Genomic DNA, 15,454 nt, shown 5'->3' on the forward strand with positions numbered 1-15,454 from the left:
ATTGACTGGAGCACAGGAATTATTGGTATTTAAGATGGCTAAGCAAACAACTTTAAGCTCCCAAACTACATAGCAACAGAACTAAACTTTGCAGCAGAGGACCCTGACCTGTAATCTGGAAGATGAGAATTAAACAAAACATTATCCCTTTCCTACTTCCCTTATCGTGTATTTCATTATGACAAGTAGAATGTAAAGCTTGTTTTCAGGAGCTTACTCAAATATATAGATTTTTTTTAGGTTGTATATAATATAGTTTTACAAAGACTTGATCCCTCGAATACCCATAACTGTCATGTAACAATTAACATGAACTAAAGGAAAAACGAAGTTATGCTGGCACCCTCTGCTACACAGAGAAATCAAAGGGTCAAAATGGAATTTATAGGAAGCACCACAGGTAACCAGAGCAGGCCAAAAATGTGTCCTGTAATACAACCAGCATTCAGCTTCAGCTTTATTGCCTGACTGACGTAAAAACACTACTATAAAACCATTTTGAAAGCCAGGTTTCAAGAAGAGCAGTGCTTGAGCGTCCCCAGAAATTAAACATTGGTATCGGGTTCAAAAACGGAACCCTTACAGTGCATTTGGTGTCTTTAGAACAGAAAGATGACAGAGACAAAGCCTGATATCTTTACACTTCTCAGCTCTGCCACATAAACCTAGGCTGAATCCCAGCTGAGAGGCGAGTCCTTCCCCAAAGTGCTACTATAGGGTTTCAGCAGCCAGCTTGAGGATTGTTACCACACGTGCCTGATGCTCAGGGACCCAACCTCAGCTGGCAGATGACAAGGGCTATGATGCAGTTCGGTTCATCTGTTCTGCAGCACAGCCCACAAATCTGCCAGCTGTCAAACACATTTGTTGTTTAGCCTTGCTCTGTCTTCTTTACCAGACTTTACTCATTGTAGCAATAAAAACGTGACAAACTTGTGGCAGAAATGTACGTGCTTCTAGAAGTACAAGAGACCTCAAGAAGAAAAAGTCAGTTACAGTCCTACAAGGATTTGAGACTGAGCAGCTGTTACCTTTACGTAAGGATTGGTTTGAACCAGAGGTAACGGAACTTGCATGGTCAAATACTCATTTTCACGCCAGTTTAACAAGAAGGCAACACATTCTTCAGCTATAACTTGTCGAAGAGGAATATCTGGAAGGAAACAGGGTCTTTTTTATTTTTGAGGAAAACAGCATTATATAAAATCAAGCAAAATCAATTTCCTTTGATTAACCATTTTTGTTTTGTATGACCTGTCACAGAAAAAATGATGCCCAGCCCTAAAAGCCCAGCCCTCCAACAGCAACAGCACTACCCAACTCCCTCAGTGTGAAACCACATGGGCTACTTCAATAACTAATTCAACTTTTCAGATAAAGTGCAGCCACGTTTATCCCATTCGAGCCCTTTAAGTGGCACTAAACAGAAACTGTCAATGTTTAGCAACACGTAGGCATCATGACGTCATTATTCCCATTTCCAACTTCTAAAGCTAAATGAACTTCTAAAGACTCAAGAAATAACACGTCAAATTTCACTGCTGTTTTTCCAACCTACTACATTGGAAAATATACTACATATTATAAGGTATATAAATATATACTGAAATGGTTTATCTAAATACAAAGTTCCTGCTTTCTCCTTCTCTTTGTGCTTTGTGTCTCAGGAAAAACAGAAACGCACTCACCAGGTACTCTCATTTCCAAATATCCTCGGACTCTACTTATCAGATCTGAAGGAGGACGTTCTCCGTTGGCACCAGGTCCAGCTTCGTGAGTGTAGATGTCCAAAAGCAGCATTTCGTTCAGCATGACTTGACGGAGTTTTGGAGAAAACTCTGTCACAAGCTCCAAGCAAGCAGCAAAAAGTTGCTTTGCATGGACAAAATCCTGCAACAAAGAGGATACATGTTAATGGCTCTGAATGGATTCATGAGGAAAAAAAAGAAGTCTAAGAGCTAAAATTCTGGCTGAAGAAGCCTTTGCATCCATTATTGTCAGCATTCCTTAAGGAACTCACAATAACCATTTACATTTTTGAGCCCTTTGGACTTGCTGTTTAGCTTAATAGCTCCCACAGGTCCAAATCTTTCAAACAGAACAAGAAGTTTTTGCTTAAACATACCAAAAAAGTTAACTACAGACATATTACGTAGACAGTTCAGTTCTACCTTGTAGTTTTAACAGACTATACTATAGTCAATTACAAGGCAATTAAAAGAGCATTCCAGCAAATTATTTAATTAGAACAGCCAAAAGAACATCAGTGTGTCAAATCAATGTTGGGTTTAGGTGCAACATGATTTAGCATATGCTAAACAAGACTTTGTATGAACTAAATTATCCCCCAACCCAACTCACCGCAATGCCACTACCCTTGCTCTGGAACTTTGTGAGACAGGAATATTTAATTATGATATTACACCCAGAGCTTGTTACTAGATCTCTTTCACCTCCTGTTTCTTCAGTTCTTTTTCTCAAAAAGGGCTTTCCATATTTTTTGTTCAAACTAACTCACCAGTAACTTCAGACAGCTTGCTTACCTTGATTGCGCTGCAGTGTAATCCCTTCGCCATAAGGATGTAGACCAAGTCCCTAGTCAGGTTATCTTTGATTCCTAAAATAACATTGCCGTAAACATTTGGTACTTCCCACTGAGAGAGAAACATGCAAGACATTTGCACAGGGTTTTAGAATTCACATCTTTGCTTAAGCACTGAAAATAAAACTCAGATGTCAAAAAATGATCGATTTCTAAGTGCCGTTTGCAGAAATGTTTACATCTAATCAGCAGTAATGTATAGCTCAGACAGACAGAATTGCATTTAAAATTGGTGCCTACCCCACTTTGTTCATATGTACACAGGTTTGTTTGTTCACATGTGAACATGCAGTAATTTGGAAAAAAAAGAAAAACACAAAAAGACAAGAAATTCTTACCTAAGAAAAAAAGTACTCCCTCTCTTGCTCTCAGCTAAACAGCTACATTCCATGACAGAATTTAAACTAAAATAATATTGCTAACTGGTCAGAGCACTGAAAGCAAAAATGACAGAAATTTACTTTTTCACAAGGCAAAGTTGTGATACAGTCAGTTTAGCATGAAGGTTACACCTCATTCAAAATATGAGTTTAGATATATATCGTTATTACTCAAGGATTGTTCAGAGAAAAAATTGAAAAAAATCCATTTACACTCCACAGCAAAATATTTACTGTTCATTGTGATTTGAGGACTGGTTAGGTATCATATTAGTCCGTCATATTGAAACAAATTACCTTGTTTGAGACTGTCCAGAATTGGCGTTCTGAAGTCATACCATGCAATTCAATTAAGATCTGGCGAATCCTCCAAGGGTCTACTGACAATATGAGCTGATGTTCAAGCTGGCCAATATTGACACTTGCTGAAGCTAGGAGCAAGAACAACAAAAAAACAAATGAGGTCTCCAGGGCACTCCTTGATAATGTAGAGCCTTGTAATTCCTTAGTAGATGACATTTTACTGCTCACCAGTCACACAAACATTAGTGCTGATGTAAGACCAAAGGCAGCAATACATCCTTCCTGCAAAAAGCTGCTAGTCAGATTCAGTTCAAACCAACTGCCACACCTCTCTTTGGCTTGGTCTACTGGCACACACTTATTTTAGCATATACTCCCTTGAGATACAAGCAAAAGAACAATGTTCTTGAACTAGCAGGACATTCATTGGCTAAAAGTTGCAAGCATTTGCTCTAAAACCCATTCACTCTAAACTAGAAAACAGATCTGAAAACAGATCTGCACCTATTTCCATGCCTGAGGTTACTGTGTAACTGCACGTATATAAATTAATGAAACAATGAGTATTACCCGGAATATCATAAAAAGAAGTCACAGGTTTTGTGCACAGGTTGATCCTAGGAGACCTCTTCCGCATTTCATCAATGAGCAGTTTCCGTTCATCATCTTTCAGAAGTTTTATGAACAGATCATGAGATGAAATCATGAAGACAAGCTGCAGATCTTCCAAACCCAAACACAAGTTTCTAAATAAATAAATAAACAACAATCAGAAGGAGGAAGATTATCATTTTTCCAGTTATAGGTTCTCAAAAGCATTTATTATGCTGCATTACATTGCTTAGAAGATGCAAATTCAGGGTATCAAAGCCAGTACATACTTGAGAAATGATGCCATTTTTCTCTTCAAAGATTCAGAAGCATTTTCCAAGTTTATTGATCTTGAACAAGCCTGGGGAAAAGTAAGCAGTAACAACTAAGTCAGGGCTTAGAAATCTTAAAATATTTAGCTAGGTACAGTGTTACTCTCCAATTTGCTGATTCACAATTACCTATTAGTAACCCTCCATCTCAAGGGAGGCAAGACAGTTATCCGATAAACACCGCAGCTATCAGACAGATCAAAATTGCTTTCTCTGTACACAAGAAGCTTTTTCAGACAACTGATCTTCCTTGACACAATCTACTTTTTTTCTTCAATCCAATTCCTGATATTTAGGCGTGCTGACACTGAACGCCACAGCATGAATCGGTCAAAAGATCGTTACGTATACAAAGGCCTTTTGCACAAGTTTAAAAATGAACTGAAATTTCTGAGCACAAAACCATAAGATTCACTAGGATTAACTTTAAAGAAATGCAACAGTTTAAATTCAACTGTTTAGTTATCTTTAATTGCCAGCTTACATGGTGTTGTTGCTTTTTTGAGAAATATGCTCAATATGAGCAGTTGATGGAACAGCTTTTGCTGGCTCTGTATTTCAGAGTATTATCAGTCAATTTTAGCCACATACTTGAAGAGAGCAGCTGTGACTGACATGCAAAAGGCAAGACTGAAATTAAGTAGAAGATACGAAACTAACAACAAAGCAACAAAAGGAGTAAGTTCAGTCAACAACTTCCAAAAAGCTTCACTGAGAGCAATAGTTTAAGTCTCACATACACAGAACGTCAGGATAGTTTCATGACTAGCTAGTTTTTACAACAAAGCTGGCAAAAGTGGTCCTCTTTCACAAATATTTTTTTCTAGTATCTCTGTCTTGGAGAATGTTTCTTTGTTCCTCAAAAAGAGACGTTCAGTAATATCGCTATATATTTTAATGGGGTTAGGAAACCCAGTGATTTCAAATCCCAGCTGAAGCACTAACTCAACAGGGGTTCCTCCCCAACAGATGAACTAGCAACATCGATGCAAGACTGATTACATACAGCGTATTTGTGCTACCTAAAAAGAAGTTGAATAAAGTTTGAGAAGTTATCGCAGAAAGTATTTTTTGCCTCAGAAACATAAGCATTACTTGCAACAGTTACACATTTAACCGGGGGGGGGGGAAAGAGATACCTCCTTAAATACTGTCTCCCCTTCTAGTTTCAGGCAGTAATTTTCTTACCTCCAGGAGGAAGTCTATTTTCTCTTTGTTGGGTTTCAGGAACAGCAGACAAAACTGAACATCAATTATTTCACCCTGCAATATATCACGGACAGTGTTGCACACGCAGATTTTGAAACAAACTTCTTCCAGAGCGTCGTTCCTGCATGAACACAAAACCCAAGATCACAGAACTTCTCTGACAAACGCAGTTGGTATCAAGGCAAAACTCCACGTATCAGATCCCAAGACAAGTCTGGAGCACGTGCCTCTGTCCATGACTGCACTCTAAGAAAATTTACTCAGGATCTACCTAAGTTCACCTAAGACCTCACTTTTTTTTGAAAGAAAATTCCCTCCTTGCTTACAGCTCTGTTTCACACATAAGCTTAATTTTTGCTTTAGCCTGAGCATCATTAGGACTCCAACTAGAGCAGTGACCAACACACAGGTGCATCTCCTCTTGGTAAGTATTCCCCACACATGGCTGACAGCCAAGATGACTTCAGGCATAGTCACTTATCTCAGGATACACAAACTGGGCTGGTTCAGCAGTGCACAAATCCTAATCACAGGTAACTACGCTGCTAAAGTTCCCAAATGAAGTACGCTTCCCCTACAATATTACTGCATAGTACGGCAGCCTGATTGGCTTTGACTTCAAGTTTTAGAAGTCCTCTACAGAGGCATTAACCTAGTTATAAATTTAAAAATATGTAATTTTTTTTTTAAAGACTTCATATACTTGAAAATCGTAACTCATCTTCTCAACCACATTGAGCAGACCATTATTTAACATCTCACCCTTGTAGAGCATTTTGGAACAGCTCTCTCTGCACCGACTGCCTGAACTGAACAGGTAAACTGAGGGCTAGATTATCTTCAAGGAATATCTTCACCAAGTCCTACAACACAAACACATTGGAATGAATCACCAATGGATAATTCAATAGTTACAGATAACAGATTAGATGGGATCGTCAACACATAACAACAAAAACAAAGAACTCCACTAGAACCAGGCTTTAATTAAGCGCAATACCTGATAGTTGCCAGTTTTCAAACAGTTATCGATTTGACTGTAAGGAGTTGCCTGTTGAGATGCATCATCATCAGACGAGGTAAGAACTCCACAAGCTTGACAGTACCCAGCCAACCGTTCTTCATCTATGGTGCAATGAAGTGATGATGAACCAATCTGAAAAGGAATAGTGGATTCAATCTGAGTGACCAAGTATTATGAAACATAAACTTAATTCTGAAGCATAAATGGAGACTCACAGGTTCTCCCAAAACCAATAAAACAGTAGAAGAACGTGTGTGTACACACTTATGTTTTTGTCCTTTTTGCAGCTTACACCATGTTTTGTCTTTTTAAATGAAAATTTGGGTTATGCAGTTTCAGAAATATAAATATAATGTAATATACATAAAAATGTCATCTTTTGTAAATGGTCAGAACACAGATCTCATTTCCAATAGAAATTTACATAAACATGAATAGGAAATGCTGTATGATTACCTTCCTCAGAAACACAACAGCACTACCAGAATAGCACAGTGGGCATGGATTGAACTGCTTAGGCAAGTTAGTATTAGCACTGGAGATGTTACTCTAGCATTAATACTGGTATATTGAATATCTGATTATACAACAATGGAATAAAACACTAACACATCACACCTGATCAATATAGTTTTGAACAAGACCCAATGTCAAAAAAAGCAACAGAAGTTGTTGCCAAAATGCCATTAAATTTCTTTAGAAAAAGATGTATACCATAAGCTTTACACTGCCAAAGACAGAAGCAGTGATTTACTTCTTTTTTCTTTAGAAGAGCTGAACATGGTAATAAAACACTGATTACCTTTGCAATCAACTCCCTTGTTTTGAAAAACTTCTCTTTTGCGTTTTCATGAAGTGCTGCATTCGTAGCTCCTTGTTGAAAGTAGATTGCACCCAAGTCATAGCAAACCTGTAAACAGCATTGATACAGAACGTGTTATCTTGGAAATTTATATAACATTTGAAGTCAACATTAAGTATTTCAGCTCAGTTTTTACAGATATTTAAATTATTCCCAGTTTTATCTACTATATTGACACACGCTGCGTATCTTTCCCCCCATACTTCATTTCCTTTGTAACTGTGATCTCAGTGTAAGTAATTCTGCACAGGCATTAAGAAAATTACAGAATGATTTCCACAGAATAGTAAGAAGAATGCAATAAGCAGTCCTTTTCATTCAGTGGTTTACTCCAGACTAGGAAAAAACTGTTTGTGAGCAACAAATTTATAATGTTGAAAGAAGTTTTAATAACATAAAAATGAACTCAATAACATTTTACTGCAGTTAAGAAAGAACACATGAAATATCAGTAGAAAAATGCTGCAGTTTATTTCAAGATATCACGCAACATTTTGTCTAAAGAAACAAATTGAAAGCTTCAGTCTAGAACATAAACTACCTGGCACTGTATCTCCTCCGCACTGATTTTCAGTCCAGCTGTGGAACTCTCCGTTTCTCCATTCACCATACCAGGCTCCATGGCTAATAAATCCAGGGTTCTTATCGTATGGACATAGAGATCTTTATTCAATTTAAGCGCTCCTTCTAGCACTAGGATGGAATCAGCAGCCTGCTCCTTCAACTGTAATAGTTCAAATACATTATAAAAAATAAATTAATGGTTTTCAAGCTTAGCTTTGTGTTTAAACACTAGAAATTTAACAGCATAGTAAAGCAATAGCAAAGAAAATTTCCTTAATACACTTGTCTGCTCCTGCATTTCTTGTACAATAATGAAATTTCAGGTACTTAGAGAAACAGGATCAGACCCTTACTTCCAACAGAAACAAAACATTTTTCTCCCGGTTTCACCTATGGCTGTTTATCCACTTCTGGAGCATTAAGTTAACCAACAGTTGAATTTTAAATTCTCAGCTATTATTTCATAGCTGAACTAAAAGCAGCTTCTCTTTGAATAGCAAGATTTTTCCAGAATTTAGGATGAATTGGTGAAACAGTTAAATATCATTTATGTTCACTTATTTGAAAAAAAAAAAATTTAAAGAAGAAATGAAGTATAAATGCAAAGCCTTTAACTTATTCTAAGTACAAGAGTAGGGAAAGGAGCTAGGCTACTTCTGAAATAAAGGTTTTATTTTTCCTCTTTTCTTGCTTGTCTCAAAGGAAAATACTTTAAGCACACCTAGCATTCCGTTGAAAGCAACATACAGTAAATGCACCTACTAAATCCTCTTAAGAAAAGTTAAGCATTATATTTTGTTGCCATATGATTTTACACCTCAAGTACAGCATGGTCTTACTAACCACACACTCATTTTGTAGAGGCTTGCTTCATTCGTATGGCTCCAGGGATGGACTGATGAAAGAATACTTCAATCTCGCAAAACAAATTCCATACTAAATCCACTACAACACTGTCCAAAACACAGCAAAACTGTTGAAAATGCTAGAAGTGGCTAATGTAACATAAATGTACCAAATCCAACAGAACTGTGATGCAATTGTTGATCTCCTGTCCATTCATATTTACATGTCTATGTAAATATACATATGTACATATGTTATATGTAGATTCAAACAAAAACTAGAGGTGGATAAAGTCTTACCACTTTCAGAATATTTTCAGTTAGTTCCTTTTCTTGCTGCATCTGGTTCATCCTGAAAAAAGAGAGATGTGGTCAACACCTTAATTATAAAGCAAGCCATCCCATTATTTTACTTCATGCTCTAAAGCACAACAATTAATTCCAAAAAAGTTTTGCTTAACTATGTTTTTAACATCATTGTGCTGGACCACCAAACATTCTTTGCTATCTCTCTGAAATACAGAATTATGTAATTTAAAGATATAACGAAGAGTTTAAGATAAGAATATGATTTAATAAAATGAAACTTTCAGTATTCATTTCCTTGTGTATTTGTTTGTTGTTTTCTTTTTAAATCTGATTGTTAATATTAGCAAATATGAAAGCAATGTTGAAAGCAGTATTGAAGCAATCAGCTTCAACAGCCTCAAGGCTCTTGAAGCTTTGCTGCTAAAACCTTCACAAGCATACATGAGGGCAGGAGCAGGGTTTGCATGACTACGTAAAAAGTAGAAGTATTTTAAAACCATTTCCCCATATAGAATCTTCTGATTCAGGATCAGACCCAGATACAGATAGGACAGTTCAAGATCTCTAGCAGAAATATGAGCAGGGTTTCTAATCAACAAACTTATCAGACTCTCTCATACAAGCCAGAATATTATTCATCTAATACTAGAGTACAAAATTAACATAAAACACTTGCAAATTACCACTTATCTATAATGTTGTAAATAGTTGTAACACAACTGTACTAAGCAAGCCTGTGTAAGTTCAAACAGGACACAAAAGATATATTGTTTAAACTAGAGAATAAGCTTTCTGCCCAGAGAAATTGCCATCTCCCTTTCTTCTGCTATTTTTCATGCCTCTACAAAGTCACAGATTATAACATAATAAAAAAGTAGAACCACAGACATACAGATACACTGAGCATGCATGACAGGAAAATAAGAATATACATGAAATTAATGCAAGTTTTCAATCTTACAGCTAACCATTTTAAGCAACCGTAGATGATTTATTTCAATTACAGATTCTATTTCTGATTATCAAATACACATGAAGTTCAAATGAATCATACTGCTAACTTACACGTTCAGTTGAGGTGGACCAGGTTTCACTTGCTTTACAGGAAAACTGCTTTTAACAATGGTCCTTATTGCCCTACAGGGGGGGGAAAAATTAAGTAAAGAATGGCATTAGCTTCAGAAGCATAAGATGACACACCTCTTAAGAATATCAGTTTATCATTTTGGATACTTTAAACCACTACTATACACCCTCTACTATTTAAAAAATGTTCTTAAGCTGACAAAAAGCTAAGTGGCAATAAGATTTTTATTTTTATCTTTATGAGATGACACTTCAAACCACTACCTTGACCATTTTGTCAGGGAACAAACCCAGCTTTAAAATTGCTTTTCAGGCTTAAGCTCCTCACTACAAACCATTTACAGACCACAACGCTGTTAGTACTTTAAGATTCTTTCTCATTCTACATACAGGTACGTAGAAAGAAGAAAACAATGTTTACTTCTAAGACAATAATCTTAAAATCACTATAGAAGTAGTTTACCATCTGTTGTAGAGCAGTATGGCCATTGCAGTGGTTGGGGGTATGCTGGACAGGTCTACATCCACGTGCTTAGTCCCTGGGGGAACCTTGCTGATACACAGCAGCTCATTCAGGAGCATGTTCAACACAGGAACAGATAAGCTGTCAGAAAGAAGAGAATCAGGTACTTCATACAGTAATTCTACTTCTGGAATGTTTAAATAATATACACTACTACTTCGTACTAGTTAACAAGGCATGGAAGTATGGTTAGTATGTCTGCTTAGCATAACAAAATGCTCTGTATCTGATGATGTTCTAGATCAGAATGTAAAGCAACAACCAGTATTAGTAATGACAGTAAAGCTCATGGAAGGTTATCCCGACAGAGCTGATCTACTTCTGTGCACACTGCATTAGTCTGCTCAGACATATCCCAAAAATAATTCATTTATAGCAACAGGTCCCAAATACTAAGAAATTCTTCTCAAATCAGCCCCAGATCAAACACTCAGAAGGTAAGCAATTTTCATTTCCATATTTGCATTTCAAGTGGAACTTCACTCATGTAAAGGAGACATTTATCTGTGCTATCATGTCTTAGCTCCCTTTTTGAGCCATCATCTGCCACTGAACTATGAAGTTAAGAGCAAGAACTGGAACAGAGCATTGTAGTTCCATTGTAAGCTGTGGTACATAACACCATACATTAGGCGGAACAGAACCTTCCCTGATAAAATGGGAAGGCATGCAGGCTGCATTGCATCACTCCACAATTTTGAGGTGTAATTTAACACAACTGAAACAAAATTGCTAATTTGGACATTGGTTGAAATTAGCAGTGATCTGCTACTCTGCCAAAATACCTTGCACTTTTTCACAAAGTTGCATTTTTTGCAACCAGCATTGAGAATAACCAGTTGAAACTACATTTGTAGTAACTAAAGCCGGAAACCTTGTATAATAAATAGTAGGTCTTGTGTTCCATTGGACTCCAGGTCTGTGACCACGCCATGATTTTTAAACTAACACACACACTGGTTTTTACTAACGGCAGGTCCAGGAATCTTGTTTGCATTGTCAAGAGTAGAACATTATTCAACTGACTATGACAGCAGAAGTTTTAGAAAAAGCTGTGCTCAAAAGCTGCTGTTCTTTTTTAAACTACCCTGACTAAACCTTTGCATATTGTCAGTTAGAAATCAGAAAGCATAGTTCTTCACTGAGAACAGTCTGAGGCTTCATGAGCTCACAGCCTCACAAACACTCCACTAAGGCAGATAAATATAACATAACAGATATTATTGGAAAAAAGGATAAAGAACTTCATAGGTAAAAATCACGGACATCTCTTTCCAAGTCATTTTACTACTCACGATAGCACACTATTAAAAAACAAACAAACAAAAAAATTACGATCTTCGTATATTAAGGAGTAGAAATAAAAGTTGGAGAGACAAGCCCCACCACTACTTCAAAGGAAGAGTTTTCAAAATACTTCTGAAGTTAGTGAATTTCTCTAACACATGACATGGAACACTTAATTTTCAGATTAACTCCAAAGAAATAAGACAATAAAATATGATTTAAAAACACACCCCAAAAAATTCAATAAACCGAGTCAACTTAACTTTTATCTAACAAAGAACTTCCGTCTTTCAAGGTGTCTGCAACTCTAACATACATTGAAGAAGTGGAGAACAAGTCTCGCCCCACTAAGTGTAATTCCCTAATGCTCAGCAATGCCAAAGCAAATAGTTCCAGGCCTTGCAAGACCATTTAGTAGCTCAAATTATTGGCAGGAGGAGTAGGAGTTTGTCTATTGCCCATTTCAACCACAGACAGTTCAGTGATCTAGCTCACAAATATATGGAGCGTTTTGCAACTATAAAACTGGAGCAAGAGCTCCAACTTAATGCGTTTCAGAATGGGGAAACTTAAGGCGTTTTTGTCACTCTAGAAAGTATAACCTAAAACTCATCTTTACACAGTAGGCATTTGGACATCTTAGAACAGAATGCTTGCACCTTAGCATTTTATCTTTAAATTATTAACAGCACTGATCTGCTTACGCTTAACTTACAGATGAAACAGAATTTGATTTCAGCTGGCAGACCCAAGACTCCTCTTAATCTAAGAAAGATACTGCCCAAATAGGGAGCAAGACAAATTTCCATTTGTTAAAATGAAGAAGTCAAACCACATGCAGGTCAGGTTGGTAGTTGGACTTGGTGGTACCGAAGGTAAATGATTCTATGATTTTAAGTTTAGTAATTTCCGTATGAAGAGTACAGCCCATACCTTTTCTCTAATACATCCAAATCCCACTTCAGATGGGCAGCAACTTTGAGAGCAAGAAGTTTTAAAATGCGGTTTCTTTTGTTATCAGGTGGTGGCTGGACTTGGTTCTGTTCGTTCACCGATGGCTTGGAAGCTTGTTCCAAGAACTGGACGATCAGCTGTACAGGCGGTGGATCTGCAGAAAACGCAACAACTTCTCTTCAAATTCCATGTAAACCCAGAAATTCATTTCTTATTGCAGCCATGATCACAAATACCTTATCTCTTTATCATTTATATGGACAACATTGTCACCTGATGGGTTCTAATCCCAAGGGGTATTTTGTTTATGCTGAATCAAATCAGATTAACTTCTCATTATTTAAACTCCAAGTTTATTTGACCACAAAAACTGCATTCTTACACTTCCATTTGTTTTCCTTATTTTGTAATAATAAAGTTTTAGTACTTGTATCTACAGAAAATAACTGCTGTCCATTTAAATCAGAGTTAGCTGTTGTAAGAATATATGCCTGCTTACACTTCTTCTCTGTACCTTAAATGTATTTATGAGCATCTTCTGTTATTTCTGTGTACATTTAGAAAAAAAAAAAAAAAAAGAAAAAGTATGATTTTAAAAGATGTGAAAGCTGCAAAATCTCTCCCTTACAATAAGGCAGTCTCTGCAGGACCTTCGGGCTGTTGTGAAGAACTGAAAATGAATTGTTCATCAATAATTTTCATTGGAAAATAGCAGAATAAGGTCTGAGCACAGAAGATATGGCCGGACTGTGATTAAATCTACTTTAAGTAAATCTACAACACTGTCAGTGGTGTGCTTCCCGTCTCCTCCAGCTGCTTGGAGAATCTAGGGTCTGAAAAAAATGATTTTTCTCTCCGATCTTCAAGAGACCTGCTACTATAAAATATTGGTTTTAAAAGTTATTTACAATACACTTTGGGTTACAGCTTTTTATTCGTTCCAGCCCAAAGCAAAGCCACTCCATCCAGTCCAGCACGGAGCCCTCAGGAGGGCAGCAGCTCTTCATGCTCGCAAGCCGTAACTGGGGAAACCCGGCTGCACGCTGCACTCATTTTACCCAGCACCTCCCATTAAAAACAAAAACAAAAAAAAAAAAACCCTCCCTGGAACATTTCCGTAACTTATAAACGCAAAACGAAAACACGGCGAGGAGGGGACGGTGAAACAGCCCCCGTCTCTGTGCCTCTCCCTCCCTCCCCCCCCTCCACCTCCAGCCACGCACCGGGCGAGGGCTTCCTGAGGTGCTGCTCCAGCAGCTGCTCCTCCAGCAGGAACTCGAACCAGGAGGTCTGTGGCGGGGTGCATGGCCGGCTGGACGTGGCCGCCTCCCGGTCGGCCGCCTCAGCGCTCATGGCGGCAGCGCTGCCCCGCAGCCGGGCCCCGCAAGCCGCCGCAAGATGGCCGCCGGCCGCGGGCAGCGCGGGGCGGGGCGCGGGAAGAGGCCCTGCCCTCCACAGCGGGGGGGAAGATGGCGCCGCTGTCCCCTCAGGCGGCTGAGGGGGGTATTGGTGGTTCCCCAGGGCTTGGGGCTGGCTGCCTGAGGATGTACGAGGAGGTCTCGAAGTGGGAATGTCGGGGGAGAAAGCACAGCTCGACCGCTGTCTGAAATCGGTGGGAGTGTGGGCTGGTAGCACCCCATCACCCCTGCTGCCTTCATTGCCTCCACCTTGGTGCTGGCTCCCCTCTGTGCCATCAATCCCACTGTGGTGCTGTGGCGCTGAGGTTAGGGTCCAACTGAAGGAGCATCCCTCACCATACACACTCACTACTGGACCCCACACCCCATGGGCTCAGGAAGCCTCCCCTCAGCCCTCCTCTCCCTCCTCCCTTCCCCTACGAGCCTCTCAGGTCCACCTAAACAAGGTCCACCAATGAAGAAAAAAGTCTTGGATGCTGAGGTGGGATAACTTGCTCACAATGTGCTCCCACCTCGCACATCTCGGGATGTGCTGAGTCCTACTGGCCTGCCTCAGCCCACACTGTCCCACGCTTCCACTAGTGAGGAAACAAAACTCAGCAGGGAGGTTCTGCCCTTGAACAGCATTGCTAAGCCCTTCTAATACTGAGGAGGGTGCACTGCATGCATTTAATGATTATCGAGAGAAAACCATGGAGTTCTTTGTTCCTTTCCCATCATATATGATGGACAAGTTTAGAAAAGACAGTCTTCTGAAGTAGCAATGGTGTTTTATGTACGAAAGTCCACACTTTCAGGTCTTTGTGTTGAAGAAAATTAAGAGTAGAAAAAGGTCAGATTAATTTGGTCAACTTACCTGAGGAAACACCCAAACTACTTAAAACAGATTTGAGCTTTACTAATTGCAGTTCATTTTAAGTCGGCAAAATTCACTTCTGAGAGGGTAAGACGCATGGTCCCATGACCATGGGCTAATACTCATCTCCTTTTAGGAGGTCAAAGAGCACTCAGCTGCTACAAAGAAGCATGACTCGAGGTCAAATGGTGCTGTCTGTAGCTGAGATTCACTCCTGTAACCCTTCCTAAGAACTTCTGAGAATTCCAAAAAAAAAAGTATCCTTTTGTATCAGTGACATCTGACAAAATGAATAGCGTTAATAACTGC

The 15,454-nt window shown here is 38.7% G+C and overlaps 1 protein-coding gene across 1 annotated transcript in view; it reads right to left on the minus strand.

Moving 5' to 3' along the window:
- The window catches only part of INTS8 (integrator complex subunit 8), a 20,994-nt gene extending 6,685 nt beyond the window's left edge, over positions 1-14,309 (minus strand). Inside the window, exons 1-16 of the mRNA XM_027452483.3 lie at positions 14,095-14,309; positions 12,851-13,025; positions 10,571-10,711; positions 10,087-10,158; positions 9,013-9,064; positions 7,845-8,027; positions 7,244-7,351; positions 6,418-6,573; positions 6,180-6,280; positions 5,397-5,538; positions 4,167-4,237; positions 3,856-4,031; positions 3,280-3,413; positions 2,544-2,654; positions 1,689-1,890; positions 1,032-1,153 (exon numbers count right to left, since the gene is read on the minus strand). Coding sequence (XP_027308284.1) covers positions 1,032-1,153; positions 1,689-1,890; positions 2,544-2,654; positions 3,280-3,413; positions 3,856-4,031; positions 4,167-4,237; positions 5,397-5,538; positions 6,180-6,280; positions 6,418-6,573; positions 7,244-7,351; positions 7,845-8,027; positions 9,013-9,064; positions 10,087-10,158; positions 10,571-10,711; positions 12,851-13,025; positions 14,095-14,224 — 2,076 coding nt within the window. The 5' untranslated portion in view covers positions 14,225-14,309. The remainder of the gene's footprint in view (positions 1-1,031; positions 1,154-1,688; positions 1,891-2,543; positions 2,655-3,279; positions 3,414-3,855; positions 4,032-4,166; positions 4,238-5,396; positions 5,539-6,179; positions 6,281-6,417; positions 6,574-7,243; positions 7,352-7,844; positions 8,028-9,012; positions 9,065-10,086; positions 10,159-10,570; positions 10,712-12,850; positions 13,026-14,094) is intronic.
- Positions 14,310-15,454: the final 1,145 nt, after the last annotated feature.

The sequence above is a fragment of the Anas platyrhynchos genome, chromosome 2 (assembly GCF_047663525.1).
Source record: "Anas platyrhynchos isolate ZD024472 breed Pekin duck chromosome 2, IASCAAS_PekinDuck_T2T, whole genome shotgun sequence".
Taxonomy (NCBI): Eukaryota; Metazoa; Chordata; class Aves; order Anseriformes; family Anatidae; genus Anas; species Anas platyrhynchos.